Source organism: Dermochelys coriacea, chromosome 6 (genome assembly GCF_009764565.3).
Source record: "Dermochelys coriacea isolate rDerCor1 chromosome 6, rDerCor1.pri.v4, whole genome shotgun sequence".
In the NCBI taxonomy this organism is placed as follows: Eukaryota; Metazoa; Chordata; order Testudines; family Dermochelyidae; genus Dermochelys; species Dermochelys coriacea.
This window is the reverse complement of record NC_050073.1, coordinates 55,552,923-55,565,485: the sequence shown is the minus strand read 5'-3', so window position 1 is coordinate 55,565,485 and position 12,563 is coordinate 55,552,923. Positions and strand designations below refer to the sequence as shown.

General features: G+C 46.0%; 1 protein-coding gene across 2 annotated transcripts in view; it reads right to left on the bottom strand.

The window, feature by feature from the left end:
• The window catches only part of C6H11orf49 (chromosome 6 C11orf49 homolog), a 150,789-nt gene that overhangs the window by 11,119 nt on the left and 127,107 nt on the right, over window positions 1-12,563 (bottom strand). The window contains exons 4-6 of one of the 2 annotated variants that reach the window (XM_038407291.2): window positions 10,084-10,168; window positions 2,285-2,370; window positions 410-605 (exon numbers count right to left, since the gene is read on the bottom strand). In XM_038407291.2, coding sequence (XP_038263219.1) covers window positions 410-605; window positions 2,285-2,370; window positions 10,084-10,168 — 367 coding nt within the window. The remainder of the gene's footprint in view (window positions 1-409; window positions 606-2,284; window positions 2,371-10,083; window positions 10,169-12,563) is intronic. The other variant, XM_043515804.1, reaches the window with a different exon arrangement.

Here is a 12,563-nt window from a genome sequence, read left to right as displayed (position 1 = left end):
GTGACTAGCTACTGCACCTATACAAACCTCTACAAACTTCTCTGATGCTAAGAGACCTTTCCTACCACTCCCACCTCCAGGAAGCCAACAGTGTTTTGCTCATTCCCTATTGTGAACACACTTTGCCCACTGAGCCTTTTCCATAGGTGAGGAGGTCAGGGCAGAAGGACAATCTCCAAAGGAAAGCATAGTCCCAATGCGAACCATTTACCTCAATGATCAGCTAAACCCCCTCAATGCTTATGTCTGTGAAATAATTTCTCTTTCTTTGTTAGGCTTGTTACACAGAGTTCTCTCCCTTCACACCCATTCAAGGAGGCTTGATGCAAAGCCCTGTAGTTCCTCAGAGCTCCACCCTTCCTAAAACAATCTTCCAGGTACTGGCTGTGAGTCTGCCCCCCCTCCTTACCTGTATTTTGACCTATCACACAGGGACTCTAGGCAGTGGTAGAACAGAGATGCCTCCACCCCATCAAGTGGGCTGCACTCACTCGGAGCCTGGCGTGAACGGTGCTGCCCAGAGGATGATGTTGGCACAATCACAGTGTTCGGATTCTTACCAGTCAACAGATCTTGATAAATGGCAGCAACGCTCTCCAGGAACTCTGCAAAGCGAGAGGATGGCTTCGCACTCAGGGCTATAATAGGATTGACAATTAGAACATTCACCTGATCTACCAGGGTCTGGCCAGAGCTGGGACTAAACTGTCATCTGCAGCTGTATGTAAGACCAGAATGACTTCAACACATGTACAGCACTGAGGCATCCTGCCTTTTTACATCACATACCGTACAGGCCCATGTGCTGCACAGAGGCATCTTCCATATAAACTGCTAGCTTGAAGAGCTGCAAGGGGAGGTACCCAAAGTTACTGCAGGTAGCCACTCACTCTAATGTAGTTCATCTAAGGGGGAAAGGAAGCTACATGTGGGTAAAAAAGTACGGTGTGGGGGCTAATGTCAATGCCACCCTGCCAGATTAGTTTCTAAACCACAAAAAACTCCCCTCCCCTTCCATTTCCATTGAATGAAACATCACCCAAGTTAGGAACTGAATGTTAGGAATTGCAGTAGGAGCCGAGGGAGCGGGTTAGCCAGGCTCCAGTCTGTATCCCAGGCTGCCTCAGCATGTCTCCAAAGTAAATACAACATGGGATCTAAAAGAAAGGCCAAGTTGGGCCAGACCTAGAGCTGGCAGAAAATGCTTTCCTCAGGCTCCCAGTACTGCCCACTGTTTACTGCAAGAGTCTAATTTTAAACAAGTTTGTTTATGGATGTGGTCAACAATTTACAAATCTAGATTCCACTTGGAGTGATTTGCATGTGTGTGCGTTAGTGGAAGAGTGTGCAAGAGTGTGTGTGCGCGCACAGGTGTGCATGTGCAAACAAAAATGCGGTGGTGTGTTTTGGCTGTGTGTATATGGGAGAGGAAAAATATGAAATGCATGTGTGAATGAGAACATGTGAGTGGGGGGGGGGCAGTGGGGTGACTTCTGAGGCTGTGTTGAGGTTGAGACTTCTGAGGCTGTAGCTCACTGTGGAAATATCTGCTGTATCAAGGAAAGTTTTTCCAACCACATGCCATTTCTCAGACTTTTCCCATCCCTGACTCAGGGCACTCCAAACCTATTTCAGTCCACCCTCACAAAACTAGTACCCTGAGCTGCTTCACCTTGATGACATGGTCATGGATAAAGCTGGGCTCCACAGCGGGAATTCACAGCAGAACAGACTTCATCAGTAAGTATGCAGAGAAGTAGTCTTGAGAAAGGCAGATATTTGTACTGTGGACAGGGGCTGAATCTAACTACACAGCTTGGAATATAGGAATTGCCATACTGCATAGACTAGCAGGCTATCTAGTTCAGTATCCTGTCTCCAGCAGGGGCCAGTACGAGCTACTTCAGAAAAAGAAACCCTGCAGTAGATAGTTATAAGAAAATCTGCCCCCTAAGCCCGAATAGTTAGAGGTTGACATATGGCCCAAGGTTTGACAGTTTATATCCCCCATAAGGCTCTTTTAAATATAACTATAAATGTATTTACCATTATAACTCTCCATATTAACATTTAATTTCCTTTTGAATCCTGCCAGGCTCCTGATTTCAGTGATATTCTGTGTCAATGAGTTTCCCGGGCTGCATGTGTATTTTGTGTTAAAAGTATTTCCTTTTATTAGACTTGAAAGAGTGCAAGAGACACTTTGGGGCTGAGAAGCTGCAACAGAAAGAGACAAGCTAGGGCAGATGGTGGAGGCACCAGCCTCCCAGGAACCTGGACTCACCTGAGTAGTAAAATTGTATCTGGAAGGCAAAGAGGAAATCAGAAAAGGACATCAAGCAGTCCATGGCGTCATCCATGAGCACAATCCTGGGAGCAAGAGGAAGAGAGAGAGAACTCAGCAAACACAAGGAGACAACACTCTGCAAACAGCTCTTTTTCCTCACAGTAGGTCAGAAAGTTCAGACCTTGGAAGAGGGTGGTCACTCAAGGGGAGCTGTGAACCCCCAAACCCAGTGGGAAGAACCCCATCACGGGGAGTTGGGAACTCCCAGATCTGTGTGCATGACCCAGGGGTGTCAGATGAGGAAAGCTTGGTAACTCAGACTCAGGGGAAGGCCCCTGTCTATTACTGCTAGTAGCTCAGCCTCAATGATTGTGAACAGGGACTTTGTCTCACAAAGCAGAACAAATACCAAGCAGAACAAATACCAATTCAAATTGCATAACAGTATGATGAGCATGGTGGAATGCACATTGGCAGCCACACAGGTTTATAAAAATTGCAGGCCTGGTTTTGATCTGAAACTAGTATAAATCAGGAGTAACTGAACTAAGGAAAATGAAAAGTTTCAGAATAGAAGCCGTGTTAGTCTGTATTCGCAAAAAGAAAAGGTGTACTTGTGGCACCTTAGAGACTAACAAATTTATTTGAGCATAAGCTTTTGTGAGCTACAGCTCACTTCATCAGATGCATTCAGTGGAAAATACAGTGAGGAGATTTATATATACACACAGAGAACAAGAAACAATGGGTTTTATCATACACACTGTAAGGAGAGTGTTCACTTAAGATGAGCTATTACCAGCAGGAGGAGGGGGAGGAGGAGGAAAACCTTTTGTGGTGATAATCAAAGTGGGCCATTTCCAGCAGTTAACAAGAACGTCTGAGGAACAGTGGGGGGTGGGGTGGAGAAATAACATGGAGAAATAGTTTTACTTTGTGTAATGACCCATCCACTCCCAGTCTCTATTCAAGCCTAAGTTAATTGTATCCAGTTTGCAAATTAATTCCAATTGAGCAGTCTCTCATTGGAGTCTGTTTTTGAAGTTTTTTTTGTTGAAGGATAGCCACTCTCAGGTCTGTAATCGAGTGACCAGAGAGACTGAAGTGTTCTCCAACTGGTTTTTGAATGTTATAATTCTTGACGTCTGATTTGCGTCCATTTATTCTTTTACGTAGAGACTGTCCAGTTTGACCAATGTACATGGCAGAGGGGCATTGCTGGCACATGATGGCATATATCACATTGGTAGATGTGCAGGTGAACGAGCCTCTGATAGTGTGGCTGATGTGACTAGACCCTATGATGCTGTTCCCTGAATAGATATGTGGACACAGTTGGTAATGGGCTTTGTTGCAAGGATAGGTTCCTGGGTTAGTGGTTCTGTTGTGTGGTGTGTGGTTGCTGGCGAGTATTTGCTTCAGATTGGGGGGCTGTCTGTAAGCAAGGACTGGCCTGTCTTCCAAGATCTGTGAGAGTGATGGGTCGTCCTTCAGGATAGGTTGTAGATCCTTGATGATGCATTGGAGAGGTTTTAGTTGGGGGCTGAAGGTAATGGCTAGTGGCATTCTGTTATTTTCTTTGTTGGGCCTGTCCTGTAGTAGGTGACTTCTGGGTACTCTTCTGGCTCTGTCAATCTGTTTCTTCACTTCAGCAGGTGGGTATTGTAGTTGTAAGAATGCATGATAGAGATCTTGTAGGTGTTTGTCTCTGTCTGAGGGGTTGGAGCAAATGCGATTATATCGTAGAGCTTGGCTGTAGACAATGGATCGTGTGGTGTGATCTGGATGAAAGCTAGAGGCATGTAGGTAGGAATAGCGGTCAGTAGGTTTCCGATATAGGGTGGTGTTTATGTGACCATCGCTTATTAGCACCGTAGTGTCCAGGAAGTGGATCTCTTGTGTGGACTCGTCCAGACTGAGGTTGATGATGGGATGGAAATTGTTGAAATCATGGTGGAATTCCTCAAGGGCTTCTTTTCCATGGGTCCAGATGATGAAGATGTCATCAATGTATCACAAGTAGAGTAGGGGTATTAGGGGATGAGAGCTGAGGAAGCGTTGTTCTAAGTCAGCCATAAAAATGTTGGCATACTGTTGGGCCATGCGGGTACCCATCGCAGTGCCGCTGATTTGAAGGTATACATTGTCCCCAAATGTGAAATAGTTATGGGTAAGGACAAAGTCACAAAGTTCAGCCACCAGGTTAGCCGTGACATTATCGGAGATACTGTTCCTGACGGCTTGTAGTCCATCTTTGTGTGAACTGTTGGTGTAGAGGGCTTCTACATCCATAGTGGCTAGGATGGTGTTTTTTGGAAGATCACCGATGGATTGTAGTTTCCTCAGAAAGTCAGTGGTGTCTCGAAGATAGCTGGGAGTGCTGGTAGCGTAGAGCCTGAGGAGCGAGTCTATATAGCCAGACAATCCTGCTGTCAGTGTTCCAATGCCTGAGATGATGGGGCATCTAGGATTTCCAGGTTTATGGATCTTAGGTAGCAGATAGAATACCCCAGGTCAGGGTTCCAGGGGTGTGTCTGTGCGGATTTGTTCTTGTGCTTTTTCAGGGAGTTTCTTGAGCAGAAGTTACACTGGTGTAAAATTGGTGTAAGTGAAAGGAGAATCAGGCCCTATATGTGTAAAGGAGTGCTCCAAATTAGGCCATTTTCCATTTCATGGTGAAGATGACAACGAAGAATGACTCCCACTCCCAGGTCAAGCAAATCCCATTTCTATAAAAAGGGAAATAGCATGATGTGCACCTGGCACATGGAGCCTCCTAACTGCACTGTGTCTGAAAACCTCCTACCCTCCCTCCCTCATTCAAGAGGTTGTTTCTCCCTGAATGTCGTCATGACAGGTCTCCTGGAGACTGACCACCACTTTGGGTAGGGACAATGTCTTCTTTCTTTCTGCAAAGCACCAGGCACAGCTATGGAGCTATATACACCACATGTTGCACCATACATCATAAATACAGGTAATATCAACCAAGGCCATGGAGGCTGTAAGGATGGGACTGAAATGGCAGCAAAGTCAACTCCTTTTAGGGATACCTCTGTTCTGGGGGAACCTCTGGATTCCAGAGCCATGCAAGAACAAAGGCCAGCAGGGGCTCAGAGGTGAAACCCCAGGAACAATACTCTGACCACTGCTGCTATGGGAGGAGACAGAGGCCAGACTCTCAAGGTCGGAAGGTAGAGGCTGAGGTCAGACAAAGGGAGAGGAGGGAAACCTGAGCTCGGATACCCAGGTAGGCCTGGGAGCCCTCAGAGTGTGCTAAGGGGCTCGGGGGTTTATGCTCTACCTCATGGAAGAGGCTCTAGGAAGCTCTGTGGGAAGCTAAGTTAAAAGAGCTATTGGACCCATCTGTGTGAGAGGCTTCCCTCCCTGCCACTCGGACCTGCTCAATTCACTGTGGCATAACAAGCACACAGAGCAGCTTGAATTAATTACCTCAAAGAAGAAACACTGGGGCTAAGAGGGTCCCCAGGAGAAAAGTCACTGTTTAAAACAAAACCCTTTGAAGATGTCAAAGTGCTTCTGATTTATTTATTATGTCCCAGAAACCTCCTCCTGTCTAGAGCAGCAGCAGCTTCAGTTCTTATTTCTCACTAATAAGCATGTTCCCGAGATTGTCAGTGGCCACATCAAGGAGATGGCTTTGAAGCTGGCAGGCAGAGCATCTTCATCTCCCTGGCAATGCAGCTCAGCCACTGGCATGTCAAACCACTCTTCAAGCACTGGAAATGCTACAGGCAACATCACTTAGAAGTGGGACTCCCTCCCTTCACACCCTGATGATCTCGCCAGATAACCTTAACACGCTGATGCCATTGCTTTTGCCAATACAATTCTCCTTCCTGCACATGGTGGGCAATGGTAGGAGTACGCTATGCACCTTTTCTCTGTGTGTGTGTGGGTGGGTGGAAATACCACATCACCTCTACGACATCCAACTCATTTCTCTTATGAAATCTAAAGCTGCAGTGTCAGTGCCTGAGCCCGTGCAGCAGCAAGACTCTCTCCCCTATTTACAGAAGAGCAGCAAGGAGTTGGTATTAGTTTGGGTATTTGCTGAGATGTTTGTAGCTGTTCAATAAAGACACAAAGCCAGGATATAAAATTCTGCTGCCTGAATCTGAAGAGGGAAGTGTCTGACTGGAAGCAGGTGCACTCTGGTGCTGTGAGTCCACCTAAAGTATACCACAATCAACTTTCTTTGTCCTCTGGACAGTCAAGTTTGGTGGACAGTCAAGTTTTCCCATACTGCACCACAAAAAAAGAGCTAGAGCAGTCACATTTTGGAAGGGCTCTAAGAAGTCTAAAGTATGGGTGGTTGGACTCAGGCCTGCATAATGCAGTGTAGATGCTGGAGCCCCAGGTTGGGACCCAGGGTTCAACAATTCCTAATCTGGGGTTCAAATGATTGTAGATCCTCAAGTCCTAAGTTAACAAACCCCAGGGTCTGCTAACTTGAGTTTTGATAACCCTGGGCTTAAATTGCAGGGTAGACAAACCAAGTTTCCCTAAGGCAGAGAGGGCTTGGGTCTCATGGGGTTAGGTTTGCTTTCTGCTGTTAAGACCTTAAAATAAATAGAGCATCCTAAAATATAAAAAACAAAATGGAGAGCCTTTTTTTTTTTTTTAAATTAAGCGTAGGATCTGGTGTGTCTCTTTTGAGAGGGGAAGTGTGGGCTCAGATACTGTCCCTGGCTCATGATCTCAAACAAGAAAATCCCTCTTCTTCACACCTTTCTCCAAGACAAAGACTCTGCAAACTAGACAACTCCTCTGAAGACAAAACCCTTTAACTTGCCAGTGGCTAATGCCCTGCTGAGCGCCAGTGCATCCAAGGTATCTGACTAAGGTATATAGGCACTAGTCTGGTTCTTTTGCACTGCACCTTGAACAGAGGAACTGTGTTCCTTGTGCTTTGATGCCAATAAAACCTGTATTGTTGTGGCCTCTGTTCTTCTGCCCTGACCTCTTTTCTCCTTCCAATGTTTGTTATCTGTGCATAGCAACAGCTCCTGGAAGAGCAGAGTGTGCAGTGTCATGAGATCATCTCAGCCATGCAGCTATGAGGTTACCACAAGGATGTTCTCTTACTAACAGTGCCTATGATTTCACAGTCCCCAGCTTTCACAATGAATGCTGTTACTGCCACCACCACTGCTTTATTCACTCCTCTTCTCAAAGCAAAGCAACCACAAAGCTGTCGGGGTGCTCAGACTGAATGGGGGCAATTTCATAGGTGAGTCTGTGACACCCGCACCCTGCATGTAATCAATCAAATGAGATAGGAGAAATAACTCCCTGAAATTTGTATGCAGTGTAGTTGTAGATGTGTCGGTCCCAGGATATTAGAGAGAAGATAGGTTAGGTAATATCTTTTATTAGACCAACTTCTGTTGGTAAGAGAGAGACAAGCTTATGTAGCTGTGACACTCTGAATTAGTTTCCCAGACCTAAAGAAGAGCCCCATCTAAACTCAAAAGCTTTACTTTCTCACCAACAGAAGTTGGTCCAATAAAAAAGATATCGCCTCACCACCTTGTCCCACTGAAATTTATCTTTTTAAACCATAGAAGCTAAAGGGGAGAGTGGGTAGAGCGACATAACTAGAGGGGAATTCAGACAGAGACCAAAAAAAAGGGATGCATATGTGGAGGAAAGAGAAGTTGGTTTTAGACTTAAAACAAGGTTTATTACCCTCACTTAACTAGATTAGCATGTAACAACAAAATAATATTAATGTGAGTGTGTAGTTCTCTAGCCAGGCAGGAAGTGAGGTCATTCCCACCTGAGCCTGGGTGCCTCAGACAGAGATCTCATTTCTCTTGCACACCTGTTCCCAAACCCCAGTCTGTCTGTCTCTAAGACATACACACAACAGTGCAGTTGTGGGAAGCCTGCCCCTGAATGGGGCCTTTAGTTTACAACAGCCTTGCGGATTAAATTCCTTTTAGCAAACATCATAACATGTGTAGACACACTGAAATCTCACTTTTATGCCCTGTCCCAAATCCCTGCTCAGCTCAGCTGGAATCTGTGGAATACAGGCCCATGCACAGGGCAGTGCTTTTGCACCTCCATGAAAGGCAGCAGCAGCAATGTCCTTGCTTTATGGTTAGTGCTCCATCATGGTCTAATGCTGAAGGCCAGGGACTTACGTTCAGGGGAGCAAGAAAACCCAGGATTCCTCACCAATGAGCTAGAGGGAGCAGTGCTGCTCTACTTCTAGTTTTAACTGGACCTAACACCGCATTAATTGCATGTCAATTGTACAGCAGCACCTGGAAGCTAGGGAGGCACCCAAAAGAGCCCAGGAGTGTGGAAATATTGGCAGATGGGAATACACATCTCTTGGTTGCTCACTCTCTCTCTCTCTCTCTTAGAATCATAGAATCATAGAATATCAGGGTTGGAAGGGACCTCAGGAGATCATCTAGTCCAGCCCCCTGCTCAAAGCAGGACCAATCCCCAATTTTTACCCCAGATCCCTAAATGGCCCCCTCAAGGATTGAACTCACAACCCTGGGGTTAGCAGGCCAACGCTCAAACCACTGAGCTATCCCTCCCGAAGAAAAAGCACCTGCATACGGCACAAGGAGAAACATGTCCCCAGGTCTTGCCCTCCACATGCCCCACTCGCGAGGGCACGGAAACTCAGGGCTTGTCAGGGGTGGGACAAGCTCTTGTTTGGTATATATATTTTTCATGGGAATATGATGCTGGTAAAAGGCACTAGAGATTGAACACCTCTTCATCTACAGACCAGAAACAAAACAGGCAGCAGCCAATGTCCAGCCAGTGTGCCTATGCTCTGACCTGGAAGGACTGGGAAGAGAGTTTAGTCTCCCTGACCTCTCTCTGTTACAAACAGCAAAGAGACCATTTATTCTTTGACCTTACTGTTGACATGTAGATATGCTCACTGGGATCTGGATTGACATCCCCACCCCATTTCACTTAGAAAGGCCATCTTTGCCATCAGATGGTTAATAAACCAACAATTTGGGCTGGGCACCAGTGACTGAGAGATGGAGGGCTCCATATCGTGTTACCAATGTGCTGAGCAATCTCCCCTCTTTAAATCTTGTCTAGGATATGAAAATAAATTGTTTTAAATTGTTTTAAAACAGATTGGCTAACTAACATGTTTCTAACTAACATGATTTTAAACACTATTGCAGAAAGGGTTTAGTATAATGTGTAGCTGGTTGTGATCAACCTTAGAAGGGATAGAAACACATCTTAAAAGATGTTAAATGCCATCTGCAATAATGTTTAAAATCGTGTTAGTTAAAATGCATTAGCTACCACTGCTTTATACACAACTTGTTTTCTGAGCGTAGACAAAGCCAGAGACAGCAATGTTGATATATTAGCATCACGCTGGTATTTTGTTCCCAGCATATCATAACAACAGACCACTTCTTATTTGCTAAGGAAAGCCCCCCTTCTCAATCGCAAATCTTGGTGCCTCTCTGCCCTAAAAGCATTTCGGCCTTATCTCTAAGGGTAAGTCTACACTGTAGCTGAAGGTGTAATTTCCATCTTGGGCAGATATACACATGCTAGCTTAGATACAGCAAGTGTGCTAAAAATAGCAGTGTAGCTGTGGTGGCATGGGCTGTCACGTATACTTCTAGTTGAGCTGGAAATTATACCTCCAGCTGCCGTGTAGACATACGCTAAATGTCCTTACTCACATTTTAACCCTTTCAGTGTCAGGGACTAAATCCATTGTAGGGCTGATCTACCTATTGAGAAAGAAATGGATGAAGACCCACCTTGCTGCCTTCTGAGTAAGTTCCACTGGGAAGTCAGGGCAGAGCAGCTGCAGCAGACAGTGGTACTCCTTCGCTGTAAGCAAATCTGCAGCAGAAACAGACAAGAGAGCATCAGAATCTTTTCTGAGGTTGTTCCCTCCCTGCCCAGGCAATATGTCTGCTCTTATTCTCTTCAGAAATCAAGATTGGTAAGAGTAGCAGCCGTGTTAGTCTGTATCCACAAAAAGAAAAGGAGTACTTGTGGCACCTTAACAAATTTATTTGAGCATAAGCTTTCGTGAACTACAGCTCAATTTATTGGATGCATGCCGTGGTAAGATTGGTAAGGCTGGTATTAAGGACAAAAGAACTGCCATTATTTTTGTAGAGATGCCTTTTAGATGGAGATTCCAGCAAAGCACACAGTCAGGAAGAGGCATGGCAAAAGGAGAGAGCTACGGAAGTGAATCCAGCAGACAAAACTGGTAATTCAGGGTGAAAAGGGGTAATAAAGCAGGGGAAGCTCAAGTGTCAATTCAAGTTCATTTAACTTGTGTATAACTAGCTGGAAAAGAGAACCATTTCAAAGCTGCTTAAATTTGCTGAAATTCACTGGCATGGCAACATTCTCCACAACATGCCTGAAAACCATCCACAGAACATCTGGCAGCAGTATGGAGGGCTATGGAGTATAAACCCACAGACATTATTATTTTGGCATCCAATAATGCAGCTGGATAGCTTCTTTTGGAATAGCATGTACAAATCTGGTCACTGTATTATAGGACGCACAGAGCAAAGATCCAAAATATACAAGAAGGGCAACCAAATGATTCATGTTTTAGGGAGCTGCTTTGAGACACACTGGTCAAAAATGGCCTCTGTGGTTCAGCAGAAGGAGATTAAGAGAGGTGAATCTCAAGGAGGTTTACAGGATCCCAAGGGAATGGAAACACAGTGATGTCAAAAAGCTCTACATGATTGTATGTTCACAGTCCAAAAGGCTGTGGATTAAAGTTAAGGAGAGGACTAGCTGAACAACAGCAATTTTACAGTATTTCTCCTTACAGAAGTATGCAAAGCATGGAAGAAAGAGCCAGTGGTAGAATTAGAGCCAAGCAGCAGTCAGAAAGGGAAACCAAAGGGCAAAGGCATGAGCACTGTAGTATAGGACTTGGGCTCTTTTACCACCATTAGCTGTTAGCCCTCTGTAGCCCACAAAACTTTTGATCCAAATATTCAGCCGACGCATTTTCTAATAAATGGCCTCTGCCTTATCCCTTATGATGCCCCAAGCTCCCGCATCAAAGGCTCCGGAAAGCCTGACAGCTTGACAGAAGAGCAAGAGAGACAAAGGGGAAATTCTACCGATTCACTGGACACCAAAGAGGAAGATGTGGTTTCACTGTAGTGCCTCAGGCAGTTAAATGGGTATTTTCCTATATTCAAGAATAACTAAAGGCACATTGCTGGGGGACTCTCAACAAAATCAGATTCCAACCTTTTCCCTTAACTCACCCTTACTGGGGGTGGGGATTTTTCTTCTCAATTTAAGAAATTCTTTCTTGCTGAGAAAGGCTGGCTGATGACCTGGGTCTTGGATATGTGGGTAAAGGCGCTCCAGGCTTTTCAGGAACGGCACAGTCATGGGATGGGTGAAGACTGACCTGCCTTGAAATGGAGGGCGGAATGCTGAAATGACCACCAGGTGCATCTTGACTGAAGACAGCAACAGGCCCTGGAGCTTAAGGTGCAGCAAATAGTCCAGGACTGCCTTGCAGTGGGGCCTCTTCCGCACAGATGTGACGATCCGAGGCCCAACACATGAACCACTTTGACTTTGCCACATATGTAGCTCTGGTGCAGCATTTCCTGCTGCCCAGCAGGACCTGCTGGACATCAGCAGAACACTGTCATTCATCCCCACTTAGCCATGCAGCGGCCAGGCTGTCAAGTGCAGCACCTCCAGGTTCGCGTGCAGCAAATTGCCATGGTTCTGGGAGAGCAGATCCGGCCGAAGAGGCAGCTGCAGGGAGGTGGCTGCTGACAGACTCAGCAGTGTACTGAACCAGTGTTCATGAGGCCATGCTAGGCTACAAGGATGACAGTTGCTTTGTCTTGCTTCACCTTTAACAGGACCTTGTAGATCAATGGCACCGTCGGGAAGGCGTACATCTGCGCTCCCGACCACGGAATCAGGAGGGCGTCCGACAGGGAGCCCTTGTCCCTGCCCTGCAGAGAGCAGAACCTATGGCACTCCTGTTCTGCCTGCAAGCAAACAGGTCCACCTGGGGAGTCCCCCACCTCTGGGAGATTAGGCTGACTGTTTCCAGATGGAGCGACCATTTGTGGCGAGACGAGAAGGTCCTGCTGAGCAATCCACAAGGACGTTCTTAGTTCAGGGCAGGTAGGTAGCCACCAAAGGATGGCATGCTACACACAGAAGTCCCAGAGGCTGAGCGCTTCCTGACAAAGGGCTGAAGACCTGGCACCGCCCTGCC